General features: G+C 43.8%; 1 protein-coding gene across 3 annotated transcripts; it reads right to left on the bottom strand.

Moving 5' to 3' along the window:
• Nucleotides 1-1,650: 1,650 nt before the first annotated feature.
• CASP2 (caspase 2) lies at nucleotides 1,651-20,375 on the bottom strand. 3 transcript variants are annotated; one of them, XM_037991195.2, is made up of 12 exons: nucleotides 20,194-20,299; nucleotides 19,510-19,603; nucleotides 17,002-17,152; nucleotides 16,223-16,390; nucleotides 15,993-16,074; nucleotides 14,373-14,467; nucleotides 13,924-14,100; nucleotides 8,637-8,765; nucleotides 8,393-8,483; nucleotides 4,764-4,913; nucleotides 3,903-4,012; nucleotides 1,651-3,745 (listed from the first exon to the last, which is right to left on the bottom strand). In XM_037991195.2, the coding sequence occupies exons 3-12, from the start codon at nucleotides 17,131-17,133 to the stop codon at nucleotides 3,614-3,616; spliced, it is 1,266 nt and encodes a 421-aa protein (XP_037847123.2). In that variant the 5' UTR covers nucleotides 17,134-17,152; nucleotides 19,510-19,603; nucleotides 20,194-20,299; the 3' UTR covers nucleotides 1,651-3,613. The 3 variants fall into 3 exon arrangements, with proteins under 3 accessions (XP_037847123.2, XP_072865552.1, XP_072865554.1); XM_073009451.1 differs by lacking the exon at nucleotides 19,510-19,603 and having other exon boundaries at nucleotides 20,194-20,375; XM_073009453.1 differs by lacking the exons at nucleotides 1,651-3,745; nucleotides 3,903-4,012; nucleotides 19,510-19,603 and adding an exon at nucleotides 8,247-8,307 and having other exon boundaries at nucleotides 4,806-4,913; nucleotides 20,194-20,375.
• Between the last annotated feature and the right edge of the window lie 53 nt (nucleotides 20,376-20,428).

Below are 20,428 nucleotides of genomic sequence, written 5' to 3'. Positions count from 1 at the left end.
TATAGGTGTGTTACTGTGCCTGGCCCATTCTTTATTTTTTAGAGACAGGGTTTTGCCATGTTGCCCAGGCTGGTCTCAGACTCTTGAGCCCAGGTGATCCACCTGCCTCAGCTTCCCAAAGTGCTGGGATTACAGGCACGAGCCACTCTGCCCGGCCAGCCCGGCACCATTCATAATATCACAGCTTTGATTGGGTGTGGTGGCTCATGTCTGTGATCCCAGTACTCTGGGAGGCCAAGGCAGGAGGATCACTTGAACCCAGGTGTTTGACACCAGCATGGACAACATAGTGAGACCTCATCTCTATTTTATAGAACAAAATTTTAAAAATTAAAAAAAAAAAAATCAGCTTTAGTCTGATATTACAGTTTTTCTTTCTTCCTGTTTTCCTTTCCCCATTAGAGGAAACAGGATGGAGGAGGGCAGCAGAGGGCAGCCCCCAGCTCTGGGAGGGGGATAATTTTAGAAGAGAATCCTCTGGCAGAGGTAAGCAGAAGGGAGCAGAGCTGTGAAATTCAACCTCACACCCTTATTCAAGGGCAAGGGGGTTGGGGGGTGGGGAGGACACGGAATCCAGTTCAGAGATACTGCTCTGTAATTCTCAAACATTATCACACCTCTGAAAAGCCTTCCTATCCTGAAAATGGGTATTTATCTTACTCCCACTATTTCCGTAATTTCTTCGCCTGTCCTAGATTTTGTATCTCTCCCTTGAGGCTATCCCACGGTTGTTTTTCTTGCAGTACAATCGACCAGTTTCAGTCCATTTTTCACACCCTTTTGTCTCCAGTGTTCTGTACCAAATTCTGCTCTATTTGCCGAGGTGCTTCAGCTCACCTCTGTCCCCTTCTGCTCTTCCTAGACAGCCATTCCCTTCTATCACTCAACAATGTTTCCAGCTCCCACAGCTGTTTCCTACCAAACAAAAAAGTTTTCTTTCTGGCTGGGTGTGGTGGCTCATGCCTATAATCCTAGCACTTTGGGAGGCCAAAGCGAGCTGATCACTTGAGGACAGGAGTTAAAGACCAGCCTGGCCGACATGGTGAACCCCCGTATTTAAAAAAATAAAGAAAAAAGTTTTGTTTCCTACTAAAACTTCTGTAGAAAGTACCTACAGAACATTCCATCTCTTGCCAAACTTCCATGGCCCATCTGCACCTGCACTTACCTCTCAGGCATATCCTTTAGATACAATGCACCCCCAAAATATCCCAACTTACACAAATCCATTGCTTTTATCTCTTCTATGCCGCATTAGAATTCTCTTACAATCTATGCCCACTCTACAAGACCTTAAATGCAACCAGGTAAGAAATGGAATTTTACTACCTTCACTCTCCCATTCTTCTATTCCAGCCCAATCTGTTATGGCAGCCTACATCTCATAGTCTAAGTAACCAAGAACCAGCACTGGTTGCTAATGACTTCCATTTCATCTATGAGAAATCCCAGGACTAGGCCAACTGAGATGGACCCACACTTGCATATATTTACAGGACCATGGCAGCAAAATAAGAAGGGGTTTTCAGGTCTGGGTATGCCTTGTGAGGTAGTGAGGAAGGCTGCACTGTAAGGGGCTAAGGAAACAAAATCTGTGGACTTCAGAGGACTGAGTGTCTACAGAAACAGATATTGAGCACACAACAGTAATAAATATGAGCATTTATTTGGCACCTGATGGCAATACAAAATCCTGGCAGTGGGAGTGGAAAGGTTATCTCACTCAAATACTTCCATCCTATGTCGACCCAAAGGCAGGACTTGGCAGCAAGGCTTCCAACCACCCAGCTCACAGAACAAATATTTATTGAGCACCTTGACTACTACAGGCCTAGCATTTTGCTAGGGACCATGGGAGATGTGAAGGAAGTTATCTCACACATGAAATGTCTTCAAGGAGCTAAAAATGCCAGCAGATAAAAGCAAAACACATGGAAAAACAAAGTACACATAATAATCTGTGTACATTGTCAAAAGGAACATGTTATCAAAAGGTAGGATTGCAGCCAAGGTTGGCTTGCCTTCTTCCCTCTTTTATTCAACAAACATTTACTGAAGACCCACTATGTGCCAAGCACTTGGTACGTGATGATGAATAAAACAAACAAGGTTTCTGCCCTCATTTACAGCCTGGTAGGGGAGACAGAAATGAACTAGAAGTAGCATACATATAAACTGCAATAAGTGCAATGAGGGGAAAAGACAAGATGTGGTGACAGACACAGGAGTAGACTGCTCAGGGACTGAAGGGCCTGGGAACGGTCAAGACTTGAGGAATAAGGATACCACCTGAGTCAAGAGTGGTGGGGGTGGAGAGATGAGAAGGCCAAGGAAGAGGGCAGGAAAGAGCACAAAATTAGAAGCTGAGGAGACCACTCGGGCTGGAGCTTAGCAAGAAATCACCATTTAATGAGGTTCAAGGGGAAGGCAAGAACCAGTTCTCATAAACGAAGGTGAGAAGTTTACATTTTAAGTGAGGTGTAATAGAAAGCAGAAGGGTTCTAAGCAGGGGGGTGACATAATCAGATTTATATTTAAACAACCAAAACCTGGCCAGGCGTGGTGGCTCACACCTGTAGTCCCAGCTATTTGAGAGGCTGAGGCGGGAGGATGGCTTGAGGCCAGGAGTTCGAGACCAGTCTGAGAAACATAGTGAGAACTTGCCTTAAAAACCAAAAAAAAAAAAAAAACTACTCTGTTATGTGAATAGACTGGAGGAAGAAAGATTTTTTTTGAGAGAGAGAGAGAGAGAGAGAGAGAGAGAGAGAGAGAGAGAGAGAGAGAGAGAGAGAGAGAGAGAGAGACGGACTAGGGAAACACACCTGGCCTTCTCTGATGCTCCCCACGAGGCTCATTTCAGTAACAAAGCTCAGAGAAACAACCAACGAAAGATCTTTGAGACTTCCATGGGCAAAGATCAATAAGGTACAGATGCAAAGCAATGTCGGCTGACAGGCTGTGGAGCCTTGAGCCCAAACGAGGCAAGAGTGTCCCTCCACTGGGGGGCCCTGCAGTACTGAAGGGAATGCACAGGCCACTTCTGCACACTGCAGCAAGGTGTGTCTCTAGTCACACTGCAGCAAAGTGTGTCTCTAATCATGTTTGCCTCTTCAGAGCCAAAAGATAATGTCTACATTAAATCTGGACACCTTCCAAACTCTCACTCTAGGACAAAAAGAGTGGGGGATATGAATGAAATAAAAGATAGGAGATGATCTCTCAGACATCTTAACTAATGTAATAAAAGCAATTACTAAAGTGCCATCTACAAAAGCTGGAACTGAACACAAATATGGGGAAGTTATATGCCCTCTCCCCATAATGACACTGTGTTTACAACTTCACTTGTCAGGCTCTTCAACTGCAGCTGAAACATTCCTGGCAATAGGTCCGACCAAGGCTGGCTCTACAGGCAGAGGGCTTCACAGAAGAGGAGCTGGCCCTGGAGTCCCACACTCAAAGGCAGAGATGATGGGCACAGGAAACAAGTCTGGGAGATTCCCACATCCCTGAGGGGGCAGAACAGAAACTGTGCATCCTGAAGATCAAAGGCTCTATCACACCTCCTGTGGTCCAGTGGCTTCCACTTGGCGTGGATGATGGGGAGGTGGCATCATGTGGGAGGGTGTCCTGGGAACAGGTAGAGGTGATGGCACAGAGTGCTGCAGTATTCAGACATCTCCTTGCACCGGTGGAACTCTGTGCCAGGGGCATAGCCTTCCCGATCCTTGATAAGTGCATTCACCTGGAGGGGCAGAACCAATAGGCCCAAGTCTGAGAATCTCGGGCTTCATGAGAGCAGCACGACGGGAAGGGGAGACGGACTATGAAAGAGCATTCAAGGGAGAAGGAAAGTAGAGCACTGTGGAGACGCACAGGGGTCACGGAGCCCGCCGGCTCACCTTAACCAGCATGTCGGCCACATGCATATCACAAGCCCGCTCAGAGAACACTTGAGTGAGGGCCTCGATGTACCAGGAACCTCGTTTGGTGTTCCGCATGGCGGCAGTCCCTGCAACCAAAAGGGCATTAATCACAGTGTGAATGCCATCACACAGCTGGACTTCCCAAACTAGACTGGGCCATGGCACCTGCACCCTCCCCAGTCAGAGAACCCAGCATGAAGAATCCAAGTCTAGAAGGGTACACTCTTTTGAATTATTGGCATACTTTGGAGATACTGTAGGTCCATTTCCAGACCAGCTTAAGAAAGTGAATATGGCAATAAAGCAAGTCATACGTTTTCAGGTCTCCCAGTGTGTATGGAAGTTATGGTTATTATCCTATAGTCTATTAAGTGTGCAACAATATTATGTCTAAAAAATGCATATGCTGTAATTAAAACATACTTTACTGCTGAAAAATGCTAACAGAGGCATGCCAATAGAAAAATGGTGCTGATTTTAGACGTTTGAAGGAGGATTGCCACAAACTTTCAATTTGTAAAAAGCAGCTGAGCATCCCAAATCCAAAAATCTGAAATGCTTCAAAATCTGAAACTTTCCAAGTGCCAACATGATGCTCAAAGAAGGTGCTCACTGGAGCATTTTAAATTTAGAATATTTGGATATGGGACACTCAACTAGTAAGTATAATGCAAATATTCCAAAATCCAAAAAAACAAAGAAATCCAAAATCTGGGACCAAAAAAATTCTGGTCCCAACATTTCAGATAAGGCATACTCAACCTGTATCTGCAAAGCATAATAAAGCAAAGTGCAATAAAATGAGGTATGACTCGACTCTTTTGGAACTCAAAGTACCTTTGAGGCAGGCATAGCCGCATATCATGTCTGAGCGCGTGGGCAGTCTCATCTTTGGCAGCTTTTCTTTACCGGCATCACTCTCCTCGCACCCAGGGGATCCTGCGTGGTTCTTTCCATCTTGTTGGTCAACCCCGCGATCAGTCTCATCTGTAACAAAGGCAGACAGAGTGGACAAAGATGTTACTTCTTCTGTCTCTCTTGGGCCTGTCACAGGCAAGCCCACATTCCCTACAACCTTGAAGGGGAAGAGCCATTTCCAGCTGTAGCCTCCAACCTATGGCTGATAAACTAAAAATAAATAAATAAATAAATAATAAAAATTACTCTCCCAGCATGCATCTGTTACTCAGGGGATGCCTCATACACACCAGGCACCACGCTCAAGCACATGCACATCTGTGTGGTTGGAGCAGTTCCCGTTCTGTGTAAGACAGGGAAAATGCCAAATCAAATACTCCTTGTAAATGGAACTGAAAATCATCTAAGTCCACAACACACTTGTTCGATTAACAGTATGCCTGGGAGTCACAGTGCTTTTCATTACAATACATAATAAAATATTGATATACTTAATTACATAAACAAGAAAAAACAAGGTAATAAATAACAAATACGGTTACCATAAGCATGCTACACAAAAATCACAACCTCAAACTATCTACCAAAAAAATAATAAAACTAAGTATGATCAGTTGTTTCCAAGGTGGTTTTGATATCTTTGAAGCACTATTTGTTTGTTAATTTCATAAGATAAATTACAGCAAGCATCCAAGATTTAAGAAAAAAAAATTTTAATTTATTTCTTAAAATAACTTTTTAAATCTCTTTTTTTTTTTTCAATAGAGATGGGGTCTTGCGATGTTGACCAGACTTGTCTTGAACTCCTGGCCTCAAGTGATCCTTCTGCCTTGGCCTCCCAAAGTGTTGGGATTACAGGCATGAGCCACCACACCTGGCCTTATGAAAATTTTAAGAGGAAAAACTTAAAATGGGGAGAATTTGACTATGTTCTCCCAGAAAATTTAAAAAGATCATCCCTATTCAACTTCAGCAGTACTTTCTCAACATACCCTGAGCAGATCCTTGCTCTTGATACAGGCCTTATGTATCCCAAGACAGACTCTTATTTTTGATGATGTTGTTTTATTTTGGGTGTGGGCAGGGGTGCTGTCAGTAGGAAAGACAGATAGGGAGGACTCTCAGGTCAACACATAAAAAGTAAGAGTATGCTCTATTACAGTACTTCCTGATCCATGTAACATGAAGGAACTTAAGAAAGATGGGAAGCTTTAAGAATTGGGGGGAAAAGGACCAAAGCACAGACTTAATAAAAATTGTCAAGCAACTGCCATGTGTTGGGCACTGTCTTACTTTAAGGCCTAGGGATAAAGTGAAGAGAAAATTCCTGCCATCAGAGAGCTTACACTCTGGTTTAGAAGCTGACTGGGACAGGGGGGTGGAGCTTTTTATAGACATTAATTATATTAACCAAATACAGCAGGAAGACAGGTGAACTCAAATTTTCAAAGGAACAATTGGCTACTGGTCATTCCTTGAAGGATTTAATTTCAGAAAAGTTAGAGAGACAGAGCCAAAAATTCAGATTACTCCACAAAAGAGCAATTACTCCTTATCCAGATCCAATAGGGTATTAAATCCCTGGATACAGGAGGAGAAAATGACCATTTAACTGTCATTTTGTTAGTAAAGACGCCTAAAGGAAACAGGCTAAGCTAAAGAGAAAGGAGAATTCCTCTCTCACCTTTATATCACAGATCCATCAATCAATAAATGCCATTGGTTCTTTTGTCACTATATTCTCGTATTTGTTTTTTACGTAATACCTACAGTTTTTCAGGCAGATTAATTTTCATCCATTCATTCAACATTTATAAGTGCTACCATGCGTCAGGCAGTGCCCTGGGCCTGGGGATAGAGCAGGGAATGAAAAGTGAAGTTTGTGCCCCATAACCTCTTTCCTTAGTGCAGCCCCCTCCACGGCAACCTTCCTGGAAAAAAAATCAATCACATTATTTCTTACTTAAGCTCCCAACTGTTCCTTACTTTTACCGGCTGATGTCCAAAATCTCAGTTATGACTGAAGGTTTGAAATGAGGTGAACCTACTTTGTTATGACCAGCCACATCTCACATACTCACACAGATGCTGTTTTAAAATCAGATCCAAGCATTGGTTTGGGAGGAGGGGAGGCACAACATGCCCTGTGAATCTCAGTGTGCTTATCATGTTGTATTGTTTCCTTCCCACGACAGACTCTAGATACTACTCTACAACTATGTAAATCAAATTACTCCGGGTACAAATGAAGCCGTATCCTATCCATAAAATCTCTTTAAACTACCCTCACTTAAAATGATCTACTCTTACTGCATACTCCTTTCTAAGTACGGTTTGTACCTTGCTAATTTCACCCTTGCTTACATGAGGCCTGTGAACTAGTCTTAAGCTACTTCATGTATATTTACTTTATTTTCCTGAGTAACTGGTCTGCTCCTTAGAGAGGCCACACTTCCTTCTGCTTTTGGGGCAGTAACTGCTATAGTCTGAGTCATGTTGCAGGATCTCAACAGACTATATTCTGCGGTAATATCAGATCAGCATGACAATAATATTAGCTATTTACATTTGGCCACACGAGAGATTAAAACAGTAATTATTTGAATGTTTGGACAAAGCGACCTTTGAAGCAAACTATAAGCCCTTTACGGCACTGATCGTGTTTTAAGAGTTACAGCTGGCATATTTTGTGGATGTGCTGTGAGCCAGGTACCGAGCTATGTAAGCCCTTAAATGCATAATCTCATTTAACCATCACAAGCACCTTATGAAGTAGGTACAAGGACTATTTTCATTTTATATTGAGCAAACTGAGATGGAGGGATGCCATTTAACTTCACGTAACTAGTAAATGGTGAAGTCAGAATTTGACTCCAAAGTTAGGGCTCGTAATTACTATTATTTTCCTCCAGGATGAGAAGCATGCCTATGTGTCTTTTAATCCTCGTCCTGCAGTCCTGGCTCTTAAAGGAGTAAAACAGACTGCATGAGAAAAGAAGGGCAGCAGCCGCTCATGGAAAAGGAAGAGTCAAAGGCCAACACGGATTCTGTTCTGCTATCCTGCATGACCCATGAATGGTAAGAAGAAAGGAGGCAAGAGCGAAGTGTAGGTAAAAGTGAAGTATATGGAACAAGTGAAAAGGAGAAAGAGTGAAAGAAAGGAGATAAAATAAGAAGGATGGGGAAAAGACAGATCAGAAATCCGTAACTGGAATGAGTAACCAAAAAAAGGGCACCGGCGTTAATAAAGCAGAGAAGAGTACGAGTTCTCAGAAAGGAAAGCAAAGACACTGATAAAAAGAGTCCTGAGAACAGGATATGGTGGTGCACGGAGAGCTGACCAGCCTGAGAGCCATGGGCTGCCCAAGTCCCAGCACACCCCATGCATTGGGAGACACTTACAGAGCAAGAGAGGCGGTGGCAGCAGTGAACAGAAGGAGGTGCCCAAGGGATCCAATAGCACCTGAGAGGAGCAAACAGGAAAGTGAGAGCTGGTGGGAGGCCGCCCAGGAGCCACCACCCAGGTGCTGGTCTGCCAGGGCACTCACCTCCACGGCAGGCCTGGATGAAGAACATTTTCGGTTTGTTCTGTAGGCTTGGGCAGTTGGCGTTGTCAAAGAGTCGAAAAACCTCTTGTAGCTGCCAGAAAGAAACAAGGAAGAAGGGAGGTTAAGCATTGGGTGGGGCCTCCTGAAGTCCTATACATGCAACAGTCGCCATCACGGGACAGACGGCAGGCAGGAGGTGAAGCAGCCTGGTTTCAACAGCTGGCTTCCACCATGGTATCCGCACCTGGAGCAGTTTCCCATCCACACCATAGATGGCGCCCTCCACACCATGCGAGAGGAGTGCTACGATGCAGGAGTCCGTAACTCGGTGTGCAGGTAACCGCGCAAAATTCTGGAGTTTCTCTTGCATTTCCTAAAAGAAAGGAGTGTTTAGTGTTGTGCACTAGAGTCAGCACCAATATAAGCATCACACTTTGGTTTCTTTTCGAAACCCTCAGCTATTAGAAGATAAAATGCTTTCTGTATATTCCTGTGGTCAATGATAAAGGAAGAGACCTTCGGAGAGACTGAAGAAAGCTATAGACTCACCAGAAAAACGCATGTGAGTTCAGACACAATATTCTGGATACAGATTCAGATGTACTGAGACAGGCAAAGAGCTCCTGGATTAAAACAAGTTACTAAAGAAGCTAATCATGAGTTGGTCAACTCTGATTAATGCCCTGTTCATAACCAGATCCTTCATTAGAGCAAGTGCCCTTGTATATAAACGGCATAAGGGTGACTCAAAGTGTAGCTATGAATATGTAAATATGCATATTCAGCTACAATAAACTGTTCTGTGACAGCATCATGATAGTAGAGAATAGCAATACTTGTAATGTTGTCTTCTAAGATTCTAAGTATTCGAGAGACAGTGATGATGTCTGTATAAAACGCTTTGTTTCAGCAAGAGCGTGCTATAAAGGAGGATTCTATACAGAGCAGTAATTACATACACAGGCCCTAGGGTCAGATTGATCTAGGTTTGAATCTTGGCTTCATGAGTCGGAACAACTTACTCAGACCCTTGAGACTCCAATTTTCACTTTATAAAAAAAAATTATGAGGACATTTTCTCTAAGTTTGTGAAGATTAAAATGAGATATTATGACAAAGGACTTGGCCTGGGCAACCTAGCAAGACTCCAATAAAAAAAAAAAAAATTAGCCAGGCATGGTGGTGCATGCTTGTAGTCCCAGCTACTCTAAAGGCTACAGTGGAGGGATCACGTGAGCCTAGGAAGTCGAGGCTGCGGTGAGCTGTGATTGCACCACTGCACTGTAGCTTGGGTGACAGAGAGACACCCTGTCTCAAAAAAAAAACAACCAAAAAAACCCAAAAACCAATCGCTGTGTCTGGGACACATTGCAAAAAATCTGCCGTTATTACAATGTACACGTCTAATAAAGAGTATTTTTCTCAAAGAAATCTATTACTGGTCAATATTGTAGTTCAACTTAAGAACTCTCTGTTCCTGTTTATTTATTTTTTTTAAAGACAGGATATTGCTATGTTGCCCAGGCTTGAGCATACTGGCTATTCACAGGTGCAAGATCACTACTGATCAGTACAGGAGTTTTCACCTGCTCCATTTCTGACCTGGGCTGGTACACCCCTCCTTGGGCAAGCCGGTGGTCCCCCACTCACAGGAGGTCACCATATTGATGATGAACTTAGTTTGGACACCTGATCAGCATAGCACACTACAGCCTAAGAACTCCTGGGCTCAAGGAATCTTCCTGCCTAAGCCTCTAGAGTAGCTGGGACCACAGGAATGTGCCACCATGCCTGGAGAATCTTGTTTATCTTGCACTAAGTTGTGATACATGAAGACCACTACCTTAAGCATCTGGTCCATCCGTCAGAAAGTTATATTGTGTACCTAAAGAGCATAATAATCGGGCACACATTTTTAAACCTATGCCTCCCTCTATAATTCACGATGTCTGGGTCTTCTATCTGAGATGGGGCAGAGAGAAAACAAGTTCATTTTATTATAAACTTGAATAAAATTGTAATGAAAATAAATTATCTGGGTGGAAGAATTAAAACACATATATTTAATCACACACACTGCCAAAATAAAAAGCACACTTCTATAACACACTGCAGTAGCTCTCAAAGTGTGGCCCCTAAAGCAGCAAGAGCAGCATCACCCAGGAACCTGTAAAAAACGTGAAATTGGGCTGGGCGTGGTGGCTCACGCCTGTAATCCCAACACTTTTGAGGAGGCCGAGGCGGGCGGATCACAAGGTCAGGAGTTCGAGACCAGCCTGGCCAATATGGTGAAACCCTGTCTCTACTAAAAATACAAAAATTAGCCGGGGGTGGTGGCGGACGCCTGTAGTCCCAGCTACTCAGGAGGCTGAGGCAGGAGAATTGCTTGAACCCGGGAGGTGGAGGTTGTAGTGAGCCGCCGAGATCAGGCCATTGAACTCTAGCCTGGGAGACAGAGCGAGACTCTGTCTCAAAAAAAAAAAAAAAAAAGTGAAATCTTAGGCCCCAGCAAAATGTGTTTTAACAAGTCCTCCGGGAGGCTCTGATATGTTAAAGTTTGAGAGCTACTAATTTATCTGTTCGGAATACTTCTGTTTGTAGATAATCGAGATGCAATTATATAAAATATTTGAAAGTCTGCAATATAACTAGAAATAGATTGGTGTTGAAAAGTATGTGTATTTTCTAAGTAGAAGCCAACAATAATAATAGAAATCTTAAGGTAATGACAGATAATCAAAAAAATTCTTCCAAGAAAATATAATTCCAAGAGAATACATAACTGTGAATGTTCCTCTGGAGCTGACGCTAACAGAATTTTAACATTTAATAGTTAAAGAAGTTAATTTTGCTCAAAGAAGAAAACAAAAATTATACACCTGGGCACCAAATCATGACCATTTTGCATTTAGTGAGATTAGGTCAGTAAATAGAAAACAACGTCCAAAAACAGAATACACGCACTTTGTAACCAAACTTAGTAAGACTCAACCATTCAATAAATGGGGATTAGACATTTGGAGGAATTTTTCCACAAGTAGAATAGCTTAAAATAGGATCTGCAGATTTGTTTTTGATAAAATTACAGTACTTCTATAAATAGCAGGGTTCTTAACTCCTAAATGTATTTTTGCTAGGGGTTGGGGGACATGTGAAGAGAGTAACTTGTGAACCCTCTGAAATTATATGCTAAATTCTATGGGCAGCTGCATTTTCCAGGGATGACCCATAGCTTGTCCCTACATTTTCAAAGCAGTCTGTGACCCAAATGCAAGCTAAAAAAAAAAAAATAAATAATACACGTGGTAAAAGAAAATTTCCACTTTGAAGAGTACCTCGTTTCCTAACATAGGGTCAATCATAATTCTAGAACTAGTAACCTCATGAAGTAGATGCAATCAAAAGTTGGTAACAGAGAAAAGTGAAAAAATTAGGGCAGGGAGAATGCCCATGCTCATTGCAGCACTGTCGGGGAAGAGGAGTCTCTAAGACTAATTCTACTATTTCCTGTTTTTAAATGGAATTCCTCTCTCAAGTAAAAAAGATTTGATAAGGAAAAGAAAAGAGGATCTTATTTTTTTTGGTTCTGTTTCTTTGCTTGCCAAATAGCTACATGATAAACGAGTTGAGACTCTAGCGAGATGCCACCAGGAAGAGAGTATTCTGTGCAGATGCCCAGTGCACCAAATTATGACACCCATTGCAACTACCTGGTTTATAACACACACATTTCTTGTCCACATACTGTTCTCCCTGCCTAGGGTGGCTTCACCACTCCTCTCTGCTTTAGTAACTTCTATCCTTCAAGGCCAGCTTAAGTCCTGCCTCCTCCATTTATCCTTCTGATCATATCTACCTAGGCATTTCTTCTTAGCTATGACAGAAGATACTTTCTCTAATCTTGTTTAGTCCTTAGGAATATAAGAGGACACATTTCCTTTTCTGCTGATGTCAAAACTCCCTCATCTGATCTTTAAACAAATCTGTGGCAGCTCACATAGTCCCCCATCATAAGGTGCTCGAAGTTCAACTCTACTCAATTCCAGTTATAGAGCAATTTGACCAAAGAATTAGAATCCAATAAGTCACTGAATATGCATCAGGCTTAGCATAAACGGAAATGGTATTTAGAAAGTGGGCTCATCAACTCACCAAATCTACTGACGGTCTCTGAAAAAACGGCAGTATATAGCTGACTTAGTGGCTCAGTATTGCACCTTTAACTATTAGACATCTAAGATCCTTTATCAGCTGCATACAAGTTGAAAAACCAAGACATAATAGATTTCTAGTAAAAGAAATGGCTAGACCAAAACCTCTAAGAAAACACACACAACGCACATTTTGTTAAGTGACCTTCTGTAGGAATTACAGATGGTATCTTGCCCTTTGTCTCTTTATGCCCAGCAGACTTCTCAGGAAAGCATATAAACTACCTGAATACTTGAGGACTGAAGCAGCTGTTCCTGCCGCGGCTTTGAAGCAAGGGTGGATTTAACTACATTGCATGTGCTACAATGGGGAAAGTGGTAAACACAGCATGTAAAGGACAACACCCAGGTACCTGTGGATGAAACCAGCCTCGCCAAAAACATAGTAAATACATAATTATTCTCACAGGAGGGCAGCTGAGAAACAGAAATGAAGACTACAGACAATACTAAATGGAAAACAAAGATCCTCTATCCCAACAGATCAAAATGAATCTCCTAGAAATTTTAATTTCACCACTGACAACCTCAAAGTAAGTTTAAGAAAGTTCTATTATTCTGGAATCAAAATAAAGAGTGAATATGAATCTACAAATAGGCCGTTATTGATTGCAAAATAGAAACCCTAAAAGTCACAAAGTCAGTTGTGCAGTACAGTAACTGAGGTTAATGAGGAACAGCCCATAATGAAAATGCTCACAATTTCTAGCAATCTGGTCCAAAAACAATCCACCCTATGATATGACTTGTGGTTACATAACTATTAAGAATACTTCCCAGCCAGGCACAGTGGCTCACACCTATAATCCCAGCACTTTGGGAGGTCGATGGGGGCGGATCACCTGAGGTCAGAAGTTCCAGACCAGCCTGGCCAACATGGCAAAACCCTGTCTCTACTAAAAATACAGCAATTAGCTGGGCATGGTGGTGCGCGCCTGCAGTTCCAGCTACACAGGAAGCTGAGGCAGGAGAATCGCTTGAACCTGGGAGGCAGAGGTTGCAGTGAGCCGAGATCATGCCATTGCACTCCAGCCTGGGTGACAGGCTGTCTTAAAAAAAAAAAAAAGTGAGAACCCAACTGTGGAATATTATTACTTTATGAAACCACAACCTGAGATGTCAACACTAAAATGGCTGGCTGGCCCTAATTCTTTCTACTAGATTGCAAGGTGAGAGGCAGAACAGAGTGAATAAAAATGTAAGTAGAGTAGACCAACTTTTAAGACATATCCCAGCAGGCACAAGAGCAAAAGATGTCTCTGGTCCCAAAGTGTTGTTCAGTCCTCTAATTTACACATCAATTTTTCCTGCCTCGGGTACCTGTGCAGTCTGGTCACGCAGAACATGGACGTCATAGCCCAAAAGCTTGAAGAGGGTGACTAGAGTACTGTGGTCCACATCCCCTCCAGAGCGAAATTCCAGTTCTTTCTCTCCAGTGAAGTGCACATTGCTCAACACCAGTGCTAGGCCACGAGGCCGAGACTGCAACCTATAAGCCTGGGGAGGAGAGGCCAGTTAGAGGATGAGCATCTCGATGACAGAAGATTCCCCGGCTAGATTAGACATTTCAAGAAAACAAAAACATTGTAGTTTTCTTCTTAACCCCCAGCAGGTAAAAATAGACAAATGCTCACAAAAGGCATTTAGCCAGTAACAACTTTCTGACTAATAAGGCAGAAAGGAAATGTACATGCAAACTAAGTTCAGGTTCCCAGGAAGGGTGTCTAATTTCCCAACTCTCTTCCTCTTGTCATTATGCAAAAACTCACCAGCTGGAAGTGTGTCTGATAAAATTCAGGAGTGCAAGGCTTCACCTGAAGGCAGACAGGACCATCTTTATTGTCTAGGGAGTGTTCCACAGTATCTGTGGTATAGACAGAAAACCAAACAACTAGTATCTAACTTAACCATCAATCTTAATATGTCATTGTAACTTCAGACATCTCTTGGAACCAGGTTTTGATAAATACTGGTCTCACTCACTCCCCAAACCTGTAGGCTTCATGAGGGCAGAGACTCTTAGTTTTAGCTCACTAAAGGATTCTCTGCATAGCTTGCATGTAGCAGATGCTCAACTGGCTGACTGACTAAATGGGCTAGCTGATAAAAGTCTTGTTCCAATCACTAGGCTGCTCCATCAGCAGGCTGGTGGCCCCAAATGTAGTCTTTTCTCTTTCAGCTTTATAAAGGCCAATTGAGCATGAACTTCCTGCCTATATACATGCTACTCAAAGGGCCAGTTATCATAAAAACTGTTATCTGGGGTGGAAAGGAAATGGGACCACCTACTTATAATACCCTGCCTAGGCGGTGACTCACGCCTGTCATCCCAACACTGTGGGAGGCTGAGGCAGGCAGATCACGAGGTCAGGAAACGGTGAAACCCCCTCTCTACTAAAAATACAAAAAATTAGCTGGGCATGGTGGCGTGCACCTGTAATCCCAGCTACTCAGGAGGCTGAGGCAGGAGAATCGCTTGAACCCAGGAGGCAGAGTTTGCAGTGAGCCGAGATCGCGTAATTGCACTCCAGCCTGGGCGACAGAGCAAGACTCCATCACAAGAGAGGGAAAAAAAAACAAAGAACAAAAAAACAAAAACAACCTCCTGCCTAAACTGTCCTACTAGCCCTTAACAAATTCACTGACAACTGTTCCCAATATAAAATATGTCTCAGCTGGGCGTGGTGGCTTATGCCTATAATCCCAGCACTTTGGGAGGCCAAGGCAGGAGGATCACTTGAGGCCAGGAGTTTGACACCAGCCTGGGTAACAAAGTGAGACTCCTTCTCTACAAAACATTTAAAAAGGAACTAGGTGTGGTGGCATGCACCTGTAATCCCAGGTACTTGGGAGGTTGAGGCAGGAGGAGCCCTTCAACCCAGGAGTTCGAGGCTGCAGTGAGCTATGATGGTGCCACTGCATTCCAGCCTGGGTGACAGAACAAGACCCTATTTAAAAAAAAAAAAAAAAAAAAAAAAAAAAGGCTCATGTTAGGGCAAAGCCAGATACCAGACAAGAAAGGAGAAGTCAAACTGGGATCTGGGACACCCCCCTCCTTTTTTTTTTTTTTTTTTTTTGAGACTGACTCTCACTCTGTCGCCAAGGCTGGAGTGTGGTGGCATTGTGTTGGCTCACTGCAACCTCCATCTCCTGGGTTCAAGCAATTCTCCTGCCTCAGCCTCCCGAGTAGCTGGGATTACAGGCACCCACCACCACGCCCAGCTAGTTTTTATATTTTTAGTAGAGACGGGGTTTCACCATGTTGGCCAGGCTGGTCTCGGACTCCTGACCTCAGGTGATCCACCCACCTCGGTCTCCCAAAGTGCTGGGATTACAGGCGTGAGCCACCGTGCCTGGCCTGGGACTCCTTTTAGTCCATCAATTCTCACCTGTCGACAGGCGGACCTTCTTGTGAAGTGGACAGGACTCACACACTGGGAAAGGGAGACTCAAGTCGTAGTCACAGCTCAACTGTAAGAAATCAAAACTCATGATGACAGACCTTAGGGAGATGGTCCGCTCCAAATACAAAAAAATGTAGTCTCCCTCACTCTGACTTACAAATTGCTTTCCAGTCAAACTTTCCTTCCCAACACCCCATATGACTAAAGCTTCATACCGGTGGGAGTACATGCTGAAGCCCGGAAAGGGTGGTGAGCAACATATCCTCCAGGTGGCCTTGCTTGGTCTCCCTCAGTGCTTCACAGAAGGCATCAAAAGCTTGGGGACCCCTCTTAGGCAGCAAGTTGAGGAGTTCCACGTTCTGGCTGAAACTGCCCACTTTGGCCTAAGACACAAGAATAAAACATGGAATCATATTTACTTCTCTACCTATAATTTTATTTCTCCACATGAGCTTCCTAGTAGTGTCCTCATTCCTCTCAATAATTCTTTTTACAGGAAAAGATATATTTAGGTGAAGTCCTTCCTGTTGTTCTTGAATTATATACCATTTCTGTCAAATGCTCTATGGTAGAAGGGCACTTCCATTTCTTTAGAAAGGTACGACATCCAGCTGGGTGTGGTGGCTCACATCTGTAATTCTAGCACTTTGGGAAGCCAAAGCAGGCGGATTACTAGGTCAGGAGATTGACAACATCCTGGCTAACACAGTAAAACCCCATCTCTACTAAAAATACAAAAAATTAGCCAGGTGTGGTGGCACCCGCCTGTAGTCCCAGCTACTTGGGATGCTGAGGCAGGAGAATCACTTGAACCTGGGAGGCAGAGGCTGCCGTGAGCCAAGATCACGCCATTGCACTCCAGCCTGGGCGATAGAGACTCTGTCTCAAAAAAACAAAAAAAAAAGGATAAAGATACGACATCCTTTTAATATTTTGTCATGCTCTGTTCCCACCCCTATGATCAATTTATCTTCTCTCTTTTGCCTCCAGATACCTGGATGAGCTCTCTCATTTCCAAGGTGATGATGTCCTTCTCCAGAAGATGTTCTAACAGTTCACTCAACAACAGCTGTTTGGCTAGCACCACTCGGTTCTTTTTTAGAGTTTCCTGATGGTGAGGATGCATGCCACACACACCCAATATCCTACAGATAAAAGGTAGAGGGAAAGGCTGTCAAGTACACAATTGGGCACAGAAGAGTGGAGTGGAAGAGGCATGAATAGGAAGAACGAAAAAGAATAAGACTTCTAATAACCAAGATTATGCATATTTATTGAATCTGGTTAAATCAAAGACGTACTAAGCAGTAATGCATTGATCATAAGGAAATAATGTCTAATTCCTTATGGCTTATGTTCAGCTGAGATCATCTGAGATGAATGGTCTGACTAGGGGAGGGAAATGTCTATCTTAAGCAAAATAATACCCCCAAGCATACATATGTATGAGAAGAAACACTTCTCTGATAGACCAATTTTAATTAAGAGAACTATTTCAGAAATCATCTCACATTATTTAAGTTGGTGAAAGTGATGGAAGTTTATAATGATCTTGGATGAGGGCTAAAACAACGCTATGACAAAAACTCAAGCCAACGGCTTTAACAGAAAATAAATGAGGCTGACACTAACTCTCTTTCACTAATGATATAAACATATAATTACATGTTTTTTTAAAACTTTAAGTTCCAGGGACAAAATGGCACTAGAAATTATCAGAAACCCGTTAAGATGTGGATAAGCAGAAAGTATGACAGAAAGTCACAGTGGGTAGGTACTTATCTATTTACTTTAAAACAGACAGAGTCTCACTATGCCACCCAGGCTGGAGTGCAGTGGTTCTTCACAGGTATGACCCTATTACAGAGCAGCACAGGAGTTTTGACTTGCCCAGCTTTTGACCTGGGCTGGTTCACCCTTCCTTAGGCAACCTGGTGGACCCTGGCTCCCAGGACATCACCACACTGATGCTGAACTTAGTGTGGACACGTGACTGGCACAGCACACTACAGCCCAGAACTCCTGGACTCAAATGATCCTCCTGCCTCAGCCTCCCAAGTAGCTGGGACTACAGGCATGTGCTGTCACCTCCAGCTAATTTTGCCACAGGCTTGCAAAGAGATCAGCTTCTGCTTATAAACTAAAATGATCCTATTGCCAATATATGTCATCTACATGCCTACTTTACATAAATCCAGAGTTCTCTAGCCTGCCAAGTCACATTTTCCAAATATGTGACAACAGGAAGGGCGGCACCTGATAGCAGTGAAGATATAGTAACTTCACTTTATAACTTCAAAACCTACTCTAAAATGCATCCTGATTTCTAAGGTGTTAAAACAGGAAGGGAGGCTGGGCACGGTGGCTCATGCCTGTAATCCCAGCACTTTGGGAGGCTGAGGTGGATAGATCACCAGAGGTCAAGAGTTTGAGATCAGCCTGGCCAACATGGTGAAACCCTGTCTCTACTAAAAATACAACAAATTAGCTGAGTGTAGTGGTGCATGCCTGTAGTCCTAGCTACTGTGGAGGCTGAGGCAGGAGAATCGCTTGAACCTGGGAGATGGAGGTTGCAGGGAGCTGAGATCATTCCACTGCACTCCAGCCTGGACGACAGAGCAAAGAGTCCGTGTTTAAAAAAAAAAAAAAAAAAAAAAAAAAAAAGGGAGGGGAAAAATGTGTATCTTACAATCAGTGAAATATCACACATCTATGGAATGGATGCACTTGGCTTGGAGATGTTATTGGGTGAGAGATTTATAGTTAGAAGAGGGAAGAGCAGGGTCCTGGAGTAACTAGATCTAAGATAGCAGGTGGGATCCTAAAGCAGACAAAGTGGGTTGGAAGCAGTCAATGAATCTGAGGTTTGGAAAAGTGAGTCCGAAACTCCATTTTTCCTTATTTTTACTGTAATATTTCCGTTACCCCAGCCTTTCAGTAAAAACCGGCTACAAGAAAACAAGCTATACAAATAAAAAAATCCATTTAAGAATGAATCACTTTCGAATACATCAAAGCAGTAATAACGATCACATATAACACTGCAGCTGGGATACCAACCAATGGTGCAGCAGATTTCTTCCATTAGTTTACCAGTAGTATTCACTCCTTAAATTGTTCTCTTCCTCTTTTTCCATGACAGCATCTGGAAGTCTTCTCTCTGCCTACCCAATTCCTGTTTTCTTTAGAGGGCCTTTGGCCTCCCCTTAATGTTGATATTCCATTAGGGACACCCCTTCAAAGAGCCTTTCCCTAGACAATCTCATCCATACTTGCAACTTACTGACTTACAGTTCTTAATTCTCTGGAGTTCCAGACTTGAATTTTCAATCAACTCTTTAGTTTTAATCTGAAGCATCAACTACTCTGCACACCTGCTCCTTCCTCTACTCCATAGTATGAGAGTCTTAAACGTGAACACTACAAAAGTTTCCAATCATTTAGAATTTCAGGACACAACTGGAAGGGGAGGAGGGGTGAAGGGCACCACGGGAGTTCCTACGTCTTAATTCTGTATCCTTCTGCAGGTTCCCTTTGCGAAGACCTTAATCTTCAGTCTCGAGCAGGAGGCATTACAATGTTCTCCTGGGTGATGCCTGCCATGAAATGGAAAGACCGGGGCAGAGGCATGGACACTTGGAGCCACAGGAACCCCCCTGTTCTGCCAAAAGTACTCAATTTCCAAACCCTGTACTGACTTCTTCGAAAATCTGGTGACTGTATGCAAAACCATGCAGATCATGATACAGTCGATACAAATCAAATGCACATCAGGCAGAGCACCGAGGTCTGCAGAAGGTCTCGGCGGTTTTTAAGGGGGCAGAGTATAGTCTTTTTACAGTCTCCCTCATAAGGGAGCCAGAGGAAAGGATGAAGAATCTTCAAGAGAAGCCAAGAGTGGGCAGGACTGCAAAGAGCTCTCCTTATTTAGAACCCTCGTGGGTTGAACAAAGGGAGGCTAGGGCAGTCTTCCCCCACGAGGGACAAGGCCAAGAGGTCCGCCCGCGGGCCCCTGCGCAGTCAGGCTCGGAGCTGCTCGGCGGGGCCTCCCACCCTTGGCAGGAAGCGCGGACAAGGCTGCTTTCCGGGGCTCCGAGGGGAGGGGGCTGCAGGGCCGCACGCCTGGGGCCCACGTTCCCCTTCCCTGGACCCTCCCTTAGTAGCCCTAAGACTGTTCCTTACTTACCTGCGTCCCCTGTCAGCGGCCATCAGCTCCTTGTGCTTGAAGGTAGACCAAGACCCTGCGCTCGGCGCCGCCATTTCCCGCTTTTCCCGGGCTCTGCACTGTGCACCGCCCACAGCCCAAACAAACCGGGGGCCGTCGCCTCGCCCACATCCCTCCCCCACACGCGGACACAGATTGCGCCTGCGTCTGCGCCCTGCCGCGCCCCCACGCCAGGCCACCGCGTCCCCCCGCCCGG

Source organism: Chlorocebus sabaeus, chromosome 21, assembly GCF_047675955.1.
Source record: "Chlorocebus sabaeus isolate Y175 chromosome 21, mChlSab1.0.hap1, whole genome shotgun sequence".
NCBI lineage: Eukaryota > Metazoa > Chordata > Mammalia > Primates > Cercopithecidae > Chlorocebus > Chlorocebus sabaeus.
The sequence above is the reverse complement of the archived record's forward strand: the minus strand, read 5'-3'. Positions and strand labels throughout refer to the sequence as shown.